Here is a 20,345-nt window from a genome sequence, read left to right as displayed (position 1 = left end):
TCGCAACCCCCGCCTGTACCCACAATGCCCCTGGTAGCTTTCCTTTACCTAATTTCGTATACGCGACGCTTGAACTTTTTAGAACAGATGGTTGGGCTAGAGTGTTGGCCATGAAAGAGGGGAAGGGGGAAGGGCGGAGGGGTAATTACGACCGTGTGAGTAGTTCGAAGTTTTTTAGCCCTTTTATTGCGCTTTTAAATGTGCCCCTCACAGTCCTGATGATATAATATTAAACTGATCATAGTTTATATTATTGATTATTTTCATTTATCTTCAAAGTTTATTACATATCATATGTTTTGTCCCCGGAGAAATTACTCTACCACTCAATCCTCCCCACCGTAACCATAATTTTGTACTACGAATACATGTTTGTATTTCTCCTTAAGGGAAGTTTTGCTTATATCAACGTTAAGGAGAAATACAAGAAACCTGTATATAATTACAAATGCAAATTTTGACTGTTACATTAACATAGCTTTTGTAGTAAATAGTCTATGAAACCGTTAAGCAGATAACTATACTCAGTTGCTTACTTTCTTAACCAGAGTGATCAATAAGTTTGTGAAGTTTGTGTAATATCAAAATTAAGTTTGTGTAATATCAAAATTAGTAGGCTTGAAGTAAGCCGGTGTTCATCCATGATCTATCACGGATAGGGTCTCAAATAAGCTTCTGTAAAGCTTCCAGATCCTTGTGTAACTAATCTAATAATTAGCCAGAATGAATACTGTTATGCTCGAAAACTAATAGGGTATTAAAGTGGTCGCAACCCCCGCCCCTACCCACAACGCCCCTGGTAGCTTTCCTTTACCGATTTTCGTGAACGAGACGCTTGAACGTTTCTGAACAGATGGTTGGGCTAGAGTTACCCATGAAAGAGGGGAAGGGGGAAGGGGGAAGGGGGAAGGGAGGTGGGGTAAGTGCGACCGTGTGAGTAGTTCGAAGTTTTTCAGCCCTTTTATTGCGCTTTTATATAGGCCCCTCACAGTCTGATGATATAATAAATAATGTTAAACTTATCATAGATTATATTATTGATTATTTTCATTTATCATCAAATTTTATTACACATCATATGTTTTGTCCCCGGAGAAATTACTCTACCACTCAATCCTCCCCATCGTAACCATAATGCTGTACTACGAATACATGTTTGTATTTCTCCTGAAGGGAAAATTTGCCCATTTCGACGTTAAGGAGAAATACAAGAAACCTGTATCTAATTAGAAATTCAAATTCTGGCTGTTACATTAACATGGCTTTTGTAGTAAACAGTCTATGTAGCCTTCAAGCAGATGACTATACTCAGATGCTTACTTGCTTAACCAGAGTGATTAATAAGTTTGTGAAGTGATGGCCAGCGGTACAAATGTATCGAGAAAAAAAGTTGATGGGGACTTTAAAAGGCGGCCCCGGGAGCAGGAATGGGAGAAAATTCACATCCCTGCCTCTTTACCCTCTGAACAATTATCGAAAACAGAAGGCTTGAAGTAAGCCGGTGTTCATCCATGATCTAGCACGGATAGGTTCTCAAATAAGCTACTGTAAAGCTTCCTGATCCTTGGGTAACTAAACTAAACTAATAATTAGCCAGAGTGAATACTGTTATGCTCGAAAACTAATAGGGTATTAAAGTGGTCGCAACCCCGCCCCTACCCACAACGCCCCTGGTAGCTTTCGTTTACCTAATTCCGTAAACGAAACGCTTGAACGTTTCTGAACAGATGGTTGGGCTAGAGTTACCAACGAAAGAGGGAAAGGGGAGGGAGGTGGGGTTAGTGCGACCGTGTGAGTAGTTCGAAGTTTTTCAGCCCTTTTTTGCGCTTTTATATGTGCCCCTCACAGTCTGATGATATAATAAATAATATTAAACTTATCATAGATTATATTATTGATTATTTTCATTTATCATCAAAGTTTATTACATATCAAATGTTTTGTCCCCGGAGAAATTACTCTACCACTCAATCCTCCCCACCGTTACCATAATGCTGTACTACGAATACATGTTTGTATTTCTCCTTAAGGGAAAATTTGCTTATTTCAACGTTAAGGAGAAATACAGGAAACTTGTATCTAATTAAAAATGCAAATTTTGACTGTTACATTAACATATAGATTTTGTAGTAAACAGTTTATGTAGCCTTCAAGCAGATAGCTATACTCAGTTGCTTACTTGCTTAACCAGTGTGAATTTAAGATTGTGAAGTGAGGGCCAGTGGTACAAATGTATCGAAAAAAGTTGAAGGGGACTTTAAAAGGCTGTCCCGGGAGCAGGAATGGGAGAGATTTCACACCCCTGCCTCTTTACCCTCTGAACAATTATTGAAAATAGAAGGATTGAAGTAAGCCGGTGTTCATCTATGATTTAACACGGATAGGTTCTCAAATAAGCTACTGTAAAGCTTCCTGATCCTTGGGTAACTAAACTGAACTAATAATTAGTCAGAGTGAATACTGTTATGCTCGAAAACTAATAGGGTATTAATGTGGTCGCAATCCCCGCCCTTACCCACAACGCCCCTGGTAGCTTTCGTTTACCTAATTTCGTATACGCGACGCTTGAACGTTTTAGAACAGATGGTTGGGCTAGAGTTACCCATGGAAAATGGAAAGGGGGAAGGGACGTGGGGTAAGTGCGACCGTGTTAGTAGTTCGAAGTTTTTCAGCCCTTTTATTGCGCTTTTATATAGGCCCCTCACAGTCTGATGATATAATAAATAATGTTAAACTTATCATAGATTATATTATTGATTATTTTCATTTATCATCAAAATTTTATTACATATCAAATGTTTTGTCCCCGGAGAAATTACTCTACCACTCAATCCTCCCCACCGTTACCATAATGCTGTACTACGAATACATGTTTGTATTTCTCCTTAAGGGAAAATTTGCTTATTTCAACGTTAAGGAGAAATACAGGAAACTTGTATCTAATTAAAAATGCAAATTTTGACTGTTACATTAACATATAGATTTTGTAGTAAACAGTTTATGTAGCCTTCAAGCAGATAGCTATACTCAGTTGCTTACTTGCTTAACCAGTGTGAATTTAAGATTGTGAAGTGAGGGCCAGTGGTACAAATGTATCGAAAAAAGTTGAAGGGGACTTTAAAAGGCTGTCCCGGGAGCAGGAATGGGAGAGATTTCACACCCCTGCCTCTTTACCCTCTGAACAATTATTGAAAATAGAAGGATTGAAGTAAGCCGGTGTTCATCTATGATTTAACACGGATAGGTTCTCAAATAAGCTACTGTAAAGCTTCCTGATCCTTGGGTAACTAAACTGAACTAATAATTAGTCAGAGTGAATACTGTTATGCTCGAAAACTAATAGGGTATTAATGTGGTCGCAATCCCCGCCCTTACCCACAACGCCCCTGGTAGCTTTCGTTTACCTAATTTCGTATACGCGACGCTTGAACGTTTTAGAACAGATGGTTGGGCTAGAGTTACCCATGGAAAATGGAAAGGGGGAAGGGACGTGGGGTAAGTGCGACCGTGTTAGTAGTTCGAAGTTTTTCAGCCCTTTTATTGCGCTTTTATATAGGCCCCTCACAGTCTGATGATATAATAAATAATGTTAAACTTATCATAGATTATATTATTGATTATTTTCATTTATCATCAAAATTTTATTACACATCATATGTTTTGTAGCCGGAGAAATTACTCTACCACTCAATCCTCCCCACCGTTAACATAATGCTGTACTACGAATACATGTTTGTATTTCTCCTTAAGGGAAAATTTGCTTATTTCAACGTTAAGGAGAAATACAAGAAACTTGTATCTAATTAAAAATGCAAAGTTTGACTGTTACATTAATATATAGATTTTGTAGTAAATAGTCTGTGTAGCCTTCAAGCAGATAGCTATACTCAGTTGCTTACTTGCTCAACCAGTGTGAATTTAAGATTGTGAAGTGAGGGCCAGTGGTACAAATGTATCGAAAAAAGTCGACGGGGACTTTAAAAAGCGGTCCCGGGAGCAGGAATGGGAGAGATTTCACACCCCTGCCTCTTTACCCTCTGAACAATTATTGAAAATAGAAGGATTGAAGTAAGCCGGTGTTCATCCATGATTTAACACGGATAGGTTCTCAAATAAGCTACTTTAAAGCTTCCTGTTCATTGGGTAACTAAACTAAACTAATAATTAGCCAGAGTGAATACTGTTATGCTCGAAAACTAATAGGGTATTAAAGTGGTCGCAACCCCGCCCTTACCCACAACGCCCCTGGTAGCTTTCGTTTACCTAATTCCGTAAACGAGACGCTTGAACGTTTCTGAACAGATGGTTGGGCTAGAGTTACCCACGAAAGAGGGAAAGGGGGAAGGGAGGTGGGGTCAGTGCGACCGTGTGAGTAGTTCGAAGTTTTTCAGCCCTTTTTTGCGCTTTTATATGTGCCCCTCACAGTCTGATGATATAATAAATAATATTAAACTTATCATAGATTATATTATTGATTATTTTCATTTATCATCAAATTTTATTACACATCATATGTTTTGTCCCCGGAGAAATTACTCTACCACTCAATCCTCCCCACCGTAACCATAATACTGTACTACGAATACATGTTTGTATTTCTCCTTAAGGGAAAATTGGCTTATTTCGACGTTAAGGAGAAATACAAGAAACCTGTATCTAATTAGAAATGCAAATTCTGGCTGTTACATTAACATGGCTTTTGTAGTAAATAGTCAATGTAGCCTTCAAGCAGATGACTATACTCAGATGCTTACTTGCTTAACCAGAATGATTAATAAGTTTGTGAAGTGATGGCCAGCGGTACAAATGTATCGAGAAAAAAAGTTGATGGGGACTTTAAAAGGCGGTCCCGGGAGCAGGAATGGGAGAGAATTCACAACCCTGCCTCTTTACCCTCTGAACAATTATCGAAAACAGAAGGCTTGAAATAAGCCGGTGTTCATCTATGATCTAACACGGATAGGGTCTCAAATAAGCTACTGTAAAGCTTCCTGATCCTTGGGTAACTAAACTAATAATTAGCCAGAGAGGAGACTGTAATTCCCGAAAACTAATAGGGTATTAAAGTGGTCGCAATCCCCGCGCCTACCCACAACGCCTGTGGCAGCTTTCCTTTACCGATTTTCATATACGAGACGCTTGAACGTTTCTGAACAGATGGTTTGGCTAGAGTTTCCCATGAAATGGGGAAAGGGGGAGGGAGGTGGGGTAAGTGCGACCGTGTAAGTATAGTTTGAAGTTTTTCAGCCTTTTTTTTTTGCCCTTTTATATGAACCCCTCACATTCCTGATGATATAATAAATAATATTAAACTGATCATAGATTATATTATTGATTATTTTCATTTATCATCAAATTTTATTACATATCATATGTTTTGTAGCCGGAGAAATTACTCTACCACTCAATCCTCCCCACCGTTAACATAATGCTGTACTACGAATACATGTTTGTATTTCTCCTGAAGGGAAAATTGGCTTATTTCGACGTTAAGGAGAAATACAAGAAACTTGTATCTAATTAGAAATGCAAATTTTGACTGTTACATTAACATATAGATTTTGTAGTAAATAGTCTATGTAGCCTTCAAGCAGATAGCTATACTCAGTTGCTTACTTGCTTAACCAGTGTGAATTTAAGATTGTGAAGTGAGGGCCAGTGGTACCAAAGTATCGAGAAAAAAAGTTGATGGGGACTTTAAAAGGCGTTCTCGGGAGCAGGCATGGGAGAAAATTCACACCCCTGCCTCTTTTCCCTCTGAACAATTATCGAAAACAGAAGGCTTGAAGTAAGCCGGTGTTCATCCATGATCTAGCACGGATAGGTTCTCAAATAAGCTACTGTAAAGCTTCCTGATCCTTGGGTAACTAAACTAAACTAATAATTAGTCAGAGTGAATACTGTTATGCTCGAAAACTAATAGGGTATCAATGTGGTCGCAATCCCCGCCCCTACCCACAACGCCCCTGGTAGCTTTCGTTTACCTTATTTCGTATACGCGACGCTTGAACTTTTTAGAACAGATGGTTGGGCTAGAGTGTTGGCCATGAAAGAGGGGAAGGGGGAAGGGCGGAGGGGTAAGTACGACCGTGTGAGTAGTTCGAAGTTTTTTAGCCCTTTTATTGCGCTTTTAAATGTGCCCCTCACAGTCCTGATGATATAATAAATAATATTAAACTTATCATAGTTTATATTATTGATTATTTTCATTTATCATCAAATTTTATTACACATCATATGTTTTGTCTCCGGAGAAATAACTCTACCCCTCAATCCTCCCCACCCTAACCATATTTCTGTACTACGAATACATGTTTTAATTTCTCCTTAAGGGAAAATTTGCTTATTTCGAAGTTAAGGAGAAATACGAGAAACCTGTATCTAATTAGAAATGCAAATTCTGGCTGTTACATTAACATGGCTTTTGTAGTAAATAGTCTATGTATCCTTCAAGCAGATGACTACACTCAGATGCTTACTTGTTTAACCAGGGTGATTAATAAGATTGTGAAGTGAGGGCCAGTGGTAGAAATGTATCGAAAAAACTGATGAGGACTTTAAAAGGCGTTTCCGGGAGCAGGAATGGGAGAGAATTCACATCACTGCCTCTTCAAGTTACCCTCTGAACAATTATCGAAAACAGAAGGCTTGAAGTAAGCCGGTGTTCATCCATGATTTAACACGGATAGGTTCTCAAATAAGCTACTGTAAAGCTTCCTGATCCTTGGGTAACTAAACTAAACTAAACTAATAATTAGCCAGAGTGAATACTGTTATGCTCGAAAACTAATAGGGTATTAAAGTGGTCGCAACCCCCGCCTCTACCCACAACGCCCCCGGTAGCTCTCCTTTACCTAATTCCGTAAACGAGACGCTTGAACGTTTCTGAACAGATGGTTGGGCTAGAGTTACCCACGAAAGAGGGAAAGGGGGAGGGAGGTGGGGTTAGTGCGACCGTGTGAGTAGTTCGAAGTTTTTCAGCCCTTTTTTGCGCTTTTATATGTGCCCCTCACAGTCTGATGATATAATAAATAATATTAAACTTATCATAGATTATATTATTGATTATTTTCATTCATCATCAAAGTTTATTACATATCAAATGTTTTGTCCCCGGAGAAATTACTCTACCACTCAATCCTCCCCATCGTAACCATAATGCTGTACTACGAATACATGTTTGTATTTCTCCTTAAGGGAAAATTTGCTTATTTCAACGTTAAGGAGAAATACAAGAAACTTGTATCTAATTAGAAATGCAAATTCTGGCTGTTACATTAACATACAGCTTTTTTAGTAAATAGTCTATGTAGCCTTCAAGCAGATAGCTATACTCAGTTGCTTACTTGCTCACCAGTGTGAATTTAAGATTGTGAAGTGAGGGCCAGTGGTGCAAATGTATCGAAAAAAACTGATGGGGACTTTAAAAGGCAGTCCCGGGAGCAGGAATGGGAGAAAATTCACACCCCTGCCTCTTTACCCTCTGAACAATTATCAAAAATAGAAGGCTTGAAGTTAGCCGGTGTTCATCCATGATCTAACATGGATAGAGTCTCAAATAAGTTACTGTAAAGCTTCCTGATCCTTTGGTAACTAAACTAAACTAATAATTAGCCAGAGTGAATACTGTTATGCTCGAAAACTAATAGGGTATTAAAGTGGTCGCAACCCCCCGCCCCTACCCACAACACCCCTGGTAGCTTTCCTTTACCGATTTTCGTATACGAGATGCTTGAACGTTTCTGAACAGATGGTTGGGCTAGAGTTACCCATGAAAGAGGGAAAGGGGGAGGGGTTTGGCGTAAGTGCGACCGTGTAGGTAGTTCGAAGTTTTTCAGCCCTTTTATTGCGCTTTTATATGAACCCTCACATTCCTGATGTTATAGTAAATAATATTATACTTATCATAGTTTATATTATTGATTATTTTCATTTTATCATCAAAGTTTATTACATATCATATGTTTTGTCCCCGGAGAAATTACTCTACCACTCAATCCTCCCACCGTACCCATAATTCTGTACTACGAATACATGTTTGTATTTCTCCTTAAAGGAAAATTTGCTTATTTCAACGTTAAGGAGAAATACAAGAAACTGTTAAGGAGAAATACAAAAAACTGTTAAGGAGAAATACAAAAAACTGTTAAGGTGAAATACAAAAAACTGTTAAGGAGAAATACAAACTTTTCCCCCTAATCCTCATTAGTAGGAAAAATACGTTAGGGGGAAATTTTTTCAGTTCCAAAAAAGGTATATCCTACGATCTTATTAATTTAATCTCAAAAAACATGTAGCACATTAGAGCACATCATGACAAGTATTTCATGAAAATTTAGATATTAAAACATAATTTATTTCCATGTTATTCGTGTTTTCCCTCAATTTCCCCTTATGGTACACTTTTTTCCATTTCCCCCTATGGGTCAAACCAGTGGTATATATATATATATATATATATATATATATATATACATATATATATATATATACATATACATATATATATATATATATATATATATATATATATATATATATATATATATATATATATATATATATATATTTATATATACATATATATAGTGGCGTGCACAAAGGGAAAGGGGTAGGGACAGTCAGTCGGGAGAAAATGGTTCAGTCGGGTTTTGTTTGTTTTAAAATTCAACCGACGAAAACGTGGACCACTAACTTACTACCACGTGATCATGTTCACCATCGTCATCGTCGCGTTTTTTGGAAAGATGATATTTATTTTTACCCTGGAACTCACAGACGAATTTATATAAAGCGTTAGAACACATCGATGCATGTGCACAACTCACAAGCCTGTTTTTGGTAAATTCAACATGAGCTCGGTGGTCCATGACAAATTGTCAAATGCAGTGCCTAAGCGGGGATTTTTTTACATAGTCTTCAAGTGATGGAAATTTAGGTCCATGTGGTAGGAAACTCCCTCTCTCCCTTCTCAACAGGGACGCTTGTAAGCTACTCGTATATTCTCAAAACCGTTACTTTTTTCTTCGATTCTTGATATAAATGGGACTGTTATTATCCGTATATTACTTCAATGCCACATGACTAAATCGGCATTATGGTGTCACAAAATTCCTCTCTAATTTTAATCCATGTAATTCCCTCATTGACTTAAATACCATGTCGTCAAACTATTGTTTTTCCATTAGTTCAATATACTACAACCACCATGAGGTGTATTGAAAGACAGTTCATGCGTTATAACAGAAAATATAATAGCAGCGGGTACTTGTTTAGTCATAAAGAATCATACACCGTGACCGATGGATGGAAATACCCGGTTGCAGAATCAAGGAACGACATTATTTGATAATCAAGCGAACTGTATTACATTCATTATCCAGATCAGCATACGGTGAATTGAAAGTTCTTTTGCATCTTTGACGGAATATATTCCAGTAAGTATCACAATATCTATCTGCACCAAAAAATCAACATAAAAATAGAACTTATCCTCAAAATGGAACAGCCTTGTTAATAATGTTATTTTACATTAATCATATTATTGATAATAACCATGTAAGCAACTAGCTCCGTATTACTACCAGTGAAATATGCATTGCTATATTTCACGACTTGCTTAAGTACCAAATATTACAACAACAAAAACATGGCTGAATTTTATTATATGAAATAACGACTAAAATTATCAAGGAAGCCGCATTGAGAAAAATTTGATTGTATATTTATTATTGATTGTATATTAATTTCAATAATGTACTGCAATGTACTCTGACAGGTGTCTAGGTGTGGAAAAGGTAAGTATGGTGTTACTTTTACTTTTGTGATAAATATTTGAAACTGCTGTTTCCAGGGGCGTTTTTTTCTAGACATTTATCCCCTTTCAGTACATTCCCCACCATATCCCACCCCACCAGAAACAGCCTGGCCTCATACAACTCGGATACTTTGATCAATTTCGTCTTTGTACTGTCCCCTCCCCGTGGAAATTCTTCAAAATAGCCCTAGAATTATCTATCAGGATAGAATATTTAAATTTAAATAATAAAATGGTAAATCTGCCGATTGAAGAATACGAATAGGTTTTTAAAAAATCGTATTCTTTAAAGACCAACTATGGAGACTTTTCGATAAACATAAAATCCCACCATTTTTCATGTATGTAATCCTTAACTGACTCCAATTACATTGCTGTAATTAACTTTACCAATTTCGGACGCTAAATAAGTGAAAATGGGACGAAAAGTCAGCTTCTATTTCAGACATTCCTGAAACATTCCTAAGACATCAGGTGACCATGTGACGTCAACGTTTATATACCTCACTCACAACTATACTTTTAGTGTGTAAAATCGTATACTTGAGCTGCCAAAAACATCAACGATATTACTCCTTTTTCCTCAAAATGTCACAATTCTCTGTTGTACCTCATCCAACCTCAACCTCATACCTCATCCAACAAAAGCATCAGCTTTTTTAGATTTCCGAGTAAAAGAACCGACGTAAAACGCCGCAGACTTTGGATCAATTTTTTGAGATCCACGCGGAAAGATTTTTCAGCACCCGGAGTATCTCATGCCCATGAGTCCACATGCATGACTCTGCTTCTGTGTTTGCTGCAAATGTCACATTCTGTGAAAATTATATACTGTCGATAGCTGTGTCGGACCATGGTCGGACATAGCTAATGTGAAATTGACCGTAAACACGCCCTGGACGTCCTTACATGTAACATTATATCACGCAATTGACAGTAATATATTTACTGTAAGAGATGACCGTATATACCGTGCCAAGGGTATAGCATTGTTAGTACAGGTACGGTAGTTAGTTACAACTCTCGCAGGCGTTGGCTCACAGCATGTGTAAATAGCCATGTTAGGATTTATCTATTTCATTTGTTGTATTCCAGTATCGTGAGTTCCTGATACATGTGTAATATTGTCCGTTCTGTTTATTCCTACATCTGCATGGTCCAAGGAGTTAAAAACGGTAGTATGTAGCGATCGGACGTTTTATTTCGTTAGTGACTGTCTTGTGATTGTGGGATGTTAGTACTGGGCAAGGCCTGTTTCAACTAGACCTAACTCTATGGAATTACACAGACTCACGGTAGTTTTTCGCCCAGGATTGAACAAGAAACGTGGATTAGGATATTCACTGCTAAATTTGTTTATTGACAGGATACTTTTTCTGTGTTTGTATACTTTTGGATATTAAAACGAGTAAGTACTATGTAAGTATATTGTACCGTACGGACCTATTGACTCTACGCTATGTAAAAGATGCCTCCATTTGAGTGGAAATTTTGCTAATAAAATAAGCAATTTAACTAAAATTTCTGCTTATAATTGTCTTAAAACTTGTTGTTAACCTTCATGTGTTCTTGTTTTAAGCTAACAGCTTTTCAAACGCTCGAAATTGGAAGTCAAAAACAGTACAATTGTTCGCTATCTGTGTACAAACAGTGCCTATATCAGCGTTTGATTTTCGCGGTATACAAACTTTGACGTCACACGGTGACCAAAGGCTCCTTTGGGTCAATCTCTGTTTTCAGACATTCCAGAGGTTCATGTCACGTGACTACCCAAAATGTCCATTTTCGTGGTCGTTTTTGATGGGTTATAGTAGGTTTTCGAAGATTATTTTTTACACATGTTGATTATGGGTATGTAAACTCCTAAATTAATGGAAAATCTCAAAAAAAAAATTGCCTCCATATTTGGTCTTTAATACGGCCGGGTCCCCGGCAGTGCATATCGACCTTTATCACTGATTAAATACTCTGTGAGCAAATATTTGGCGGAATTTTTAGCAGGCATCCCGCTTACAAAACGTCTGGTGGCAGCCGGTATTCATACAGCAACTACTATTCATGTCCCATAACCGTGCATCAGTAATTACGATTTTGTGTTCGTAGCACTTTAACATGTGTTACAGGACAAGAACAGTAGATACAAAACCAGCTACGAGTATCGGGTGCCGGTGGGTAGCCGGCAGGCAACTCTTTCATCTCCTGGAGGCGGTTCGCACCACACGCGATAGTTTACGTCGACTGAGCTGGATTTGTTTTTCTACAAAATATGTCATCAAATCTTCTGTCCAACCCAACCAATAATGCCAATTCGAAACTGACAAAATCACTGCACCGGACCTGCACAACCGGGTATCGGTCATGTCAAGATTGTACAATAATTGTATCGAATTTCTAAAGGTGAATCATGATAATTATATCAAAGAATTTTCCAAAACGAAAGTGCCCTTGAAGTTGGTATAGCGTTTGTGATCCGAGAGCTGCAGTCACGTCGTAATTAGTTTGATGGTTCTACGGCTTGATGCATCAGGAAAGTTTACATTGCCTGTAAAATGTAATCCATACGTTAAATCATAAAATTACTAGTGACTTCAAAACAAAGCGTTTACTGTCGTTGCAGGTAATTCAAAACCATATATGAACGCGTTCTATCTGCCCGCACTATTTATGAAGCTATCAAATCTCATCCGCCTGATTTATAAGTAACTGATGGGTTTCATGGAACTTCAGTCACACATGGGCCTATAAACAATGTTATACGTTTAACGTTGCACACTTAATGTGGGTTCGTTTAGTTTACTGTTCTTTCAATGAGACTATATATTTCCTTTTCAAACAATTACATTTTACAGGTTTGTCTACCGTTACACGTGAAAGAGGATGTGTACTAAGACAGTCAAATCATCGAGATGTAGTGGGCAGAATAATTTACTGGGTGGAAAATAGGAAAACTCGATTTACTGGGTGTTTAAAATAATTGTTAATGGGTAGAAAAATATGTGATTTGGTAGGTAAATTGCCCAACACAGTTGGGGTATGTTATTTACTTGCCTGATCTTAACTGAGAAGTTAGTCATAGTAACATGGAATTGTGCGATTGCTGCGTTTTGATGGTCATTAGTGAGAAAGGAAAGAGTAAAGAAAAAGGTCAAGAAAAGAGAAGTTGAAGTTCTTGTCAGTATATTTAGTTTACACGTAAATTATTGGTATGCTTATCCAATCACTCAAAACTGATAGTTTTATCAAAACTGATACAAAGGATTACGGTTGTCAAGTGTGGTGTAAAGTACTATGTGTGTCACGAAAAATGTAAATGATTCTTGGTCAAACTTGATTGAAGGGTATTTTGTTGTAAACAGGAAATTAATGGTGTTAAAATTCAGTCAGATCAACCCCGAGGGTCTTGATCAGATTTTTAGTTATATCAGTGAGCTAACTCGATGATTAAATTTCTAAAGCCATTCTCTTTATAAATGCAAAATAGTTGTAACAAATCTTTCCATCTCGATGGTGAAATTGAAGTTTAATAAAATAGGTCAAATGCGAACAGATCTCGAGGGAAACGGGCATAATAATCAGAAGAAGACCATTACAATTACAACCAAAAGAGAAGCCTTTTGTTTAAAGAGCAAAGAATATAAAATAAAGCTCTAACTTACGACCCAAAAAATTAATAAAAAATGTACTTCAGAAACTCCGTGTTAAGGTGTCGTCAATTATTCATCTTTTTTTTTTGTCTTTTCTTACAGATCACGGGGAATCAAAACACAAATCTCTTTAACCTGTGCATAATAGGTAACCTGACAACATGGCTGTAGCTGATACCCCATCTAGCAATTACGTCTTTAGGACAAAACAGAAGCCTAAACGTAGGGATGAACCGTGAGTATAAAGCTCGGGTTACACTCGTGTAAATCAATACGCACGTTGGAGTATATAGTGATAGTAAACCCCCGTTGCACAATACACATGATTCGGCTAAAACCCATATGAAGAAATTTCTTTAGAGTGCAGTGCGTGTACTGAAAATGTGGACGTTTTTATTGGGAAGTGTCTGTATTGTGTATAATTGAGGTTGCTTGGATGCAAAAAGGTGCTACATTATGCAACTATGGGGTTTGTTATGTGTCATTCGACGCAATCAGTGTTAACGTCTCCCGTAGAACCTAAGACCATTCTCTACCCTGGCAGCATCTTAATTAGGCCGGTGCGGCCGCCCGAGGTAAGTACCGTAATCCACTGAAGCCTTCCGTAGGTCAGTTAAGGCGTAAACATTGATATTAATAGTACAATCGGTAATCCATTTGGCCACGTCTAAAATATGCCGTGGGGCCACTAGTCTAGTAACGCACGTCAAATGACTCCAAGCCTTTTCTGGGAAATTTCTCAATTTCACAAAAGGCATGAGTGTCTCAGTGTCCTCCAAACACAGATCCCTGTACGATTTCGTTCTATGCAAACTTATATAAATCTTCAACATGCGATGTCACCTGACAAGCCCGTATAGTTAAACTGTGACAGCATCTTGTATGTTTCTTACTGCAGGTCAGTGATACATTTCGACTTAAGCTATGATATGCAGCATCAGCCACGAGGTTTTGCTCACATTTTTAATAATGACATATTTCAAAAAATGGACGACAGGAAAGGTACTCGAAAAGACAGAGACAACCTGAAAGAAACCTTCACGAATCTTGGATTCAAAGTACGCGTACATGATGATTGCACTGCCAGTGAAATCCGTGATATTCTGCTTGAAGGTAAAGGGTTAATAAAAGGCTCTATCTACATGTCTCCAAATTACCAATAAGTATGATTCTGAATTTTTTTTGCGTCTCAATTTTACTTCCCAGCGGGGCGAATTTGACATACGCAAATACGACAAGAAGGCTGAGTTTGAAAATTTTGAAAGATTTATTCTGTGTTGATAGGAAATAAGGTGCTCGTCATTACCACCCGAGCTTATTTGTGGTAAGTCGTGATCTAATCACGGGCGTCTCATTATACATTTTCTATATCGCATTATCTAATATTTGTCATATACTGTGATTAAAACATGAAACAAATTCTCTGATATGACAGATCTTAGAACTCCAAGCACGTAGATCTCAGGAGTTGCTGATCAAAAATAAAGGATTAGGTTATAACACCCTATGCTTATGGCTATATTAGTTAAAAGTGCTAAATGTGAGTACCCGTTAATCAGATAAAACTAATGTGTGTTATAATTTCGTAACATGTCTTTTAGTTAAGACGAGTTGCTACCGGGAAGGACTTACAAATTAAATTACTAAACAAAAAATCCTATGCATTTTCATGAATGGATTGGAGATCTATATTGATTCTACAACAAATGTAGTAACGGGTCTCACTTTTCTAGCCAGCAAAGTGGATCACTCAGATTTCGACTGCTTCTTGTGTGTGTTTCTTACACATGGTGATGATGGCATCATTTATGGAAGCGACGGTGATCCAGAAAGTTTTAAAGGCAACGGTAATGTGCATTCGACGAACAGGACGTGGTTGCGGCTCAATGATGATGTATTCGATATTTTTCGAGGGAATAACTGTAGTACACTTATTGGAAAACCAAAGATATTCATCATCCAAGTAAGTTGGTGCCATTATGAATTGGACGAAGATGTCTACCTTACGATTGAGTTTCAGCTTTGACTATACCAATGTGTTCATTATTTGTCTAAAAATTTAGCAAAAATAGAGACTAAATATAACTCCCAAACTGGAAGCATTGAAGTAACTGACAACCTTCCTAAGTATGATGGGTATGTCAATTTCTATATACATATTTGATTACGTATGTCACTGAGGTTAAAGATCAACGAAAGGTCATAGATCAAATTAAGCAAATTGTGTATTTTCTTTTCTTGCAAGGGAAAACCTCTAATAGACTTGCAACCTTAATAAATATATTGTTATTACGGTGCATGATGTCAAATATGAGATTTTAATGCTACTACATGGAAGTAAATTTATTTAACTACTCAACTACAGAACTGTACTTTGAGTTGGTATAAGGTGCCCCGTGATAGAGACTTATGCTTAAGGAATTTAGGACAGAATGAAAGTTCAGAAGCTCGAATGAAGCGAAAAGTGAGGTTTGCTATGGATACAAGGCTAAATGTGGAATAGACTTGAAACGTTCAAAATTGTTGAGGAAATACATAGTTACAATGAAAACTGAGGTTAAAACTCTATAGGTAAAATAATAAACGGTTTTTATTCAGTGCAGCGATCATGATTGAAGGTGTTAGTGAATTTAAACATGTTATTGTACTATATAGCTCATAAAAAATTGTGCATGAACGGCGTTCGCGATGACATACGCAATTCCTGAATTTTCTGTATGTTCTATATCTTTCAACGTTCTATTGACGTATAAACACTAAAATTCAAACGTATTTTAAGTTAATTTCGATTGACCAATCCCTACAAACATGCACATACGCATCCACACAGAGCTTACAAGATAACTAAGCTATCAAAAAATCACGAGAGGCAGCTCTCGCATAAAAAACAACGTGACGCAAAGCGAGCGGCAATTACGTTGTGTGGGAGCAGACGGGTTCTATCACAAGTGTTCTTGGGAGTAGAGGAAGCTACATATTCAGTAGCAACCATCAGTGGCATAGGAGTGACAACAATCCAGGTGGGTTACTTGCCAAGTGATCAGTTAGAAAAATTAAAACCAGCATGAAATAAGACAAATTCTGAATGGAATACAATCTATTACTTCCAGTCTGGTATTAAGAAGCCATATATCCATTTACTGTCAGTGACCACTAAGTAACTGACATTTGTAACCTCGGAATCTCAGTGAAATCTCCTTTTAATTCGCGTAAATAACTTAAAATAGCAATGTGTTTTATATTGGATAACGCGCCCGTCATACAAACAGGGGCCCATTCACACGCATTTTGCATATTGTGATCTGATGACGAGTTGATGCCTCTCTTTCCTCAGAAAATGAGATGTTAGATATATTAAGAATTCCTTCGCAAACTTTCTGACGTACTTTGCTAAGGAACAGGAAGATGATAGTGAATTTTTGTTTAGATAATTCAAAACAAACTTGTACTTCACTAAAATATAGTTAAAATATCGAACATGACTGCGCCATTTTGTGTTCTTACCCAAGCACTCCTCCACCTGCCTTCAAATTACTTGTCGCCCTAGATATAATTTTATTTGGGAATAGCGCAAAACAAAGTTATGAGTGACATTATTATTTTAAAGCGTGGTAAAATGTTGAACACAACTGACAACAAGTAAATAGCTAAAATATGATCAAACGCGTGTCAAATAAACTGAAATCTTCTGAATCTTAAAATGGGTTGAGAAAAAGTTGGTTACTCACTCAATCTTGGAACCATTTTAAAAGGTGAAATTTTGACAACTTTTAGCTTTTTGGAGTTAACACTCCATATCTAAAGTTCACAGTGAACAGCAACGTGCTACAAATACTGCGTTAACCATTATAGCTCCATGGTTAAACTTTGTTAACTGCCCTCCTATTTTTGCAGGCGTGTCGTGGAGGAACGGCTGAATTTTCAGCAATGATTGGTAGCGCCGCGACGGACTATGAGGAACCACTTGAGACATCAGCTGGAGTGAAAGTTACAATTCCAACTGAGGCTGACTTTCTTATAAGTTACTCTTCTTCAGAGGGTAGGTGGACTAAAGTATACCTGTTCAAGTGTGAAACGTAGAAATAGAGCCACACGACACAAGGTTACACAACTTCGAAAACCTCTAGAGCTTCAAGAAGTCTACAACTGATTCATTATTTCACAAAGCGGTTTCACAATAGAAATTAATCAGCTGAAATAACTATGAGTGTTACACTTGAAGTAACTTTCTCAGGGGCAGTTTCCTTAGTACTCAAGTCCACATTCGAATTACGAAGTACAAGTCTCATTACTCGTGCTAATGGCTTTGCATTCGTACTTGCACTCTAATTCAGAGTATTGTAAGACTTTCAAATCAGTCAAAAAATAACATTTCTTTTGGACTTTCTTTTAACATCTCTTTGAGAGGTAGTCTAATTTGTCGAGTTTCAACGATGCGACAAATTCATCGGTATTCTAGGAAAGGGACGTTAAACTAGGTAAAGATATAACTCAACCAGCGGTCTTATCTGCAATAATGCATATTTGATTCAGATGTGATAATGAAATTTACACTGTGACAATTTATGTGAACTTGAGAACCTTCATAGGCCACTAAAAATGAGCCGGCTTCATCACTTAATCACCAACACCAGAAATGAAATGTCACACGATAGTTTGCAGGTGGCAGAATTGTTTACCACCACATAACGAAACTTAGTTGAGACTGCTACATTTTGAATAGGCCTATCCTATTTTAATTTGGAGAAATTCTTCAACAGTAAAAATATATTTGTGAAGAAAGGAAATATCTATCTCTGGTTAGTCAGGCTCGAGACCGCCTATCTCTAATTTTACATGAACCCCAACAACCCACAAAAAACTATTGTACTGACCTCGGACCCTTTCTTACAGGTTCAGCTCCTAGCTGTGTAATTCCTCCCCCACACACATCCACCTTTGAAATCCTCTGCACGCTACTGGTCATATGTTATAAAATACGAAAGTAACGCCATGTGTTTAATATATAAATATAGTTTATTTGCTTCTTAATGTTAATGGAACAGCAGGGTGTTCTGGGAAATACGATATGGAGATATTTATCCTTAGTTTTGCTATACGGACAAATGAAGACTTCAGAAACTTGATTTGACTTTCCCGACCTGGATCTCGACGACGTTGTCATTACTTTTCCCCCTAACCAGCTTTTACCACAAATATCTGATTACCAAGTCTTCAAAAACTATAAACTAGCGACGTTTAAACTAGACTGACGTGTTTATCCATGCCACATACCGCATAGAAAGCGTTGATACGACATTTGTACAGGCTTTCATGTAAGTGCTTAATTTTACGAATGGTTATGACTGGACTCAAATGCCAGCACACAACTGAAAGTTATGAGCACCTACAAATATGAATGAAACAATGATACATTTTTGCTCGTCTTTATCAATTAAATCTTCATTAATTTCTTTGCAGGGTACTACTCATTTCGTGAATTGTATAAAGGAACCTGGTTTATTCAAGACCTGACCAGGGTGCTCAATGAATTCGGTAGGAATGGAGATTTCATACGGATGCTGACTGTTGTGAATAAGTTGGTGTCTGAAAGAACTGTACAGGGGTCTGGTAAGCTTGAGCTAGAAGGAAAAAAACAGATGCCGTGTTTTCTCTCGAAGCTGACTAGGCAGTTACATTTTACTGCCCAAACCTGAGTTATCTGAGACAGGGAATAAGAACGTCGCAAAAGTTGTAAATATTGTTGAAGATGTCTCTAATTGTAAATATAACCTTCCATATTGTTGTCAATGACAGTTTTTTACTGGACTTATTGTTTTTAATTTCACTTTCCATTTCGTAACTACATAATTACTGGTGACGGCAACTTTTCAATCTTTGCTTTTTGCTTTGTACCCTATTTGTTTATGTTTTATTTTTGGAATAAGTCACGTTACATAGTTTCAACTTAATTAAGATGGTAGATTCAAAATGGCCTCCTGAAGCAACGCACCCTTGTAACTCATAAAGCTCCTATATTAGCAATTTTCTGCCACCTGTTCAACATTTTCTTCGTTTCACGCCGGCGATTAATTAAATATATTAACTATTCTACTCATTTTGGGTACAGTTGGACGAACAAACGGACTATAAGTCAACAGCCAGCCAAACCAGGCCTAACACTAGCTCATTGCAAGCTTCATTACACCGAGCCTAGGCAGCCTAGTTCGGCTGAGGAATGTACTACCTCTCTGGTAAACACTATATAAACTGCTTTTGAATCCTTAAGGAATCCGTCGAGTAAGCCTTCAAACAAATCGCGGATAGCATTGCTAAAGTAGAAGCAGATCTTGGAATTGCGATAGAATTTCAAGCATCTCGTAGGAATAAATTGGAAGCTGAACTCAGAAAACTAACAGCGGTTTTTTTCAGGACATTCTCGAAGCAAAACCTTTCGAATTGGCAGAGCGGTCTCCAAGGGGAGATATTGGGAATCAATTATCACCGAAATTATGCAAGAAATAATTGTTGGCAAAAACAATGATATTAATTCCCTACAGGCAGTTTTGAAAATACTGGGTTACTCTTCACTAGTTTCGGCTTGTTTTAATTTACAAAAATCATATTACTACCCATTTAGGTCCTGCTTATGACAATACTCCTGGCCCTGCTAAATCATAAGGTATACATTTCACAAACAAAAAGCTGACCTTAACAGTCTCAATTATCTACCAAAACTTTCTCCTCTCAAAAATCCTCTCACTACTATAGGCAGAATTGCTATGAGTCATATTTTCGCAATCTTTCAACTAGTTTGTTTCTTCTTTGTTCCGCCAAACCCACCAGTTTATTTTATGAATGACTTAAATAACATACTATTCAGTTTTATAGTATGGGATGGGAAA

The 20,345-nt window shown here is 37.4% G+C and overlaps 2 protein-coding genes and 1 long non-coding RNA gene across 8 annotated transcripts in view; 2 read left to right on the top strand and 1 right to left on the bottom strand.

Moving 5' to 3' along the window:
* Nucleotides 1-20,345, top strand: part of LOC139968307 (caspase-6-like) — a 120,616-nt gene that overhangs the window by 37,997 nt on the left and 62,274 nt on the right. The gene's annotated exons all lie outside the window — the stretch shown is intronic.
* LOC139968444 (uncharacterized) overlaps nt 1-20,345 on the bottom strand; it is a 143,514-nt gene that overhangs the window by 116,872 nt on the left and 6,297 nt on the right. The gene's annotated exons all lie outside the window — the stretch shown is intronic.
* Nucleotides 10,479-19,868, top strand: LOC139968215 (caspase-6-like). Of its 4 annotated transcripts, none has more exons than XM_071972602.1 (6): nt 10,479-11,236; nt 13,564-13,696; nt 14,360-14,574; nt 15,195-15,424; nt 17,356-17,500; nt 18,922-19,868. In XM_071972602.1, the coding sequence occupies exons 2-6, from the start codon at nt 13,623-13,625 to the stop codon at nt 19,155-19,157; spliced, it is 900 nt and encodes a 299-aa protein (XP_071828703.1). In that variant the 5' UTR covers nt 10,479-11,236; nt 13,564-13,622; the 3' UTR covers nt 19,158-19,868. The 4 variants fall into 4 exon arrangements, with proteins under 4 accessions (XP_071828703.1, XP_071828702.1, XP_071828704.1 ...); XM_071972601.1 differs by having other exon boundaries at nt 10,480-11,225; XM_071972603.1 differs by lacking the exon at nt 10,479-11,236 and adding an exon at nt 12,509-12,821.

The sequence above is a fragment of the Apostichopus japonicus genome, chromosome 1 (assembly GCF_037975245.1).
Source record: "Apostichopus japonicus isolate 1M-3 chromosome 1, ASM3797524v1, whole genome shotgun sequence".
Taxonomy (NCBI): Eukaryota; Metazoa; Echinodermata; class Holothuroidea; order Aspidochirotida; family Stichopodidae; genus Apostichopus; species Apostichopus japonicus.
This window is presented reverse-complemented; position numbering and strand designations above follow the sequence as displayed.

What these genes read in the sequence shown, in the direction of transcription:
- LOC139968215 (XM_071972602.1), top strand. Translation starts at nt 13,623, where the DNA reads ATGGCTGTAGCTGATACCCCATCTAGCAATTACGTCTTTAGGACAAAA. An exon ending in CCGTGATATTCTGCTTGAAG is followed by an intron (nt 14,575 to 15,194) that starts GTAAAGGGTTAA and finishes TCACTTTTCTAG; the next exon opens with CCAGCAAAGTGGATCACTCA. An exon ending in CAAAGATATTCATCATCCAA is followed by an intron (nt 15,425 to 17,355) that starts GTAAGTTGGTGC and finishes CTATTTTTGCAG; the next exon opens with GCGTGTCGTGGAGGAACGGC.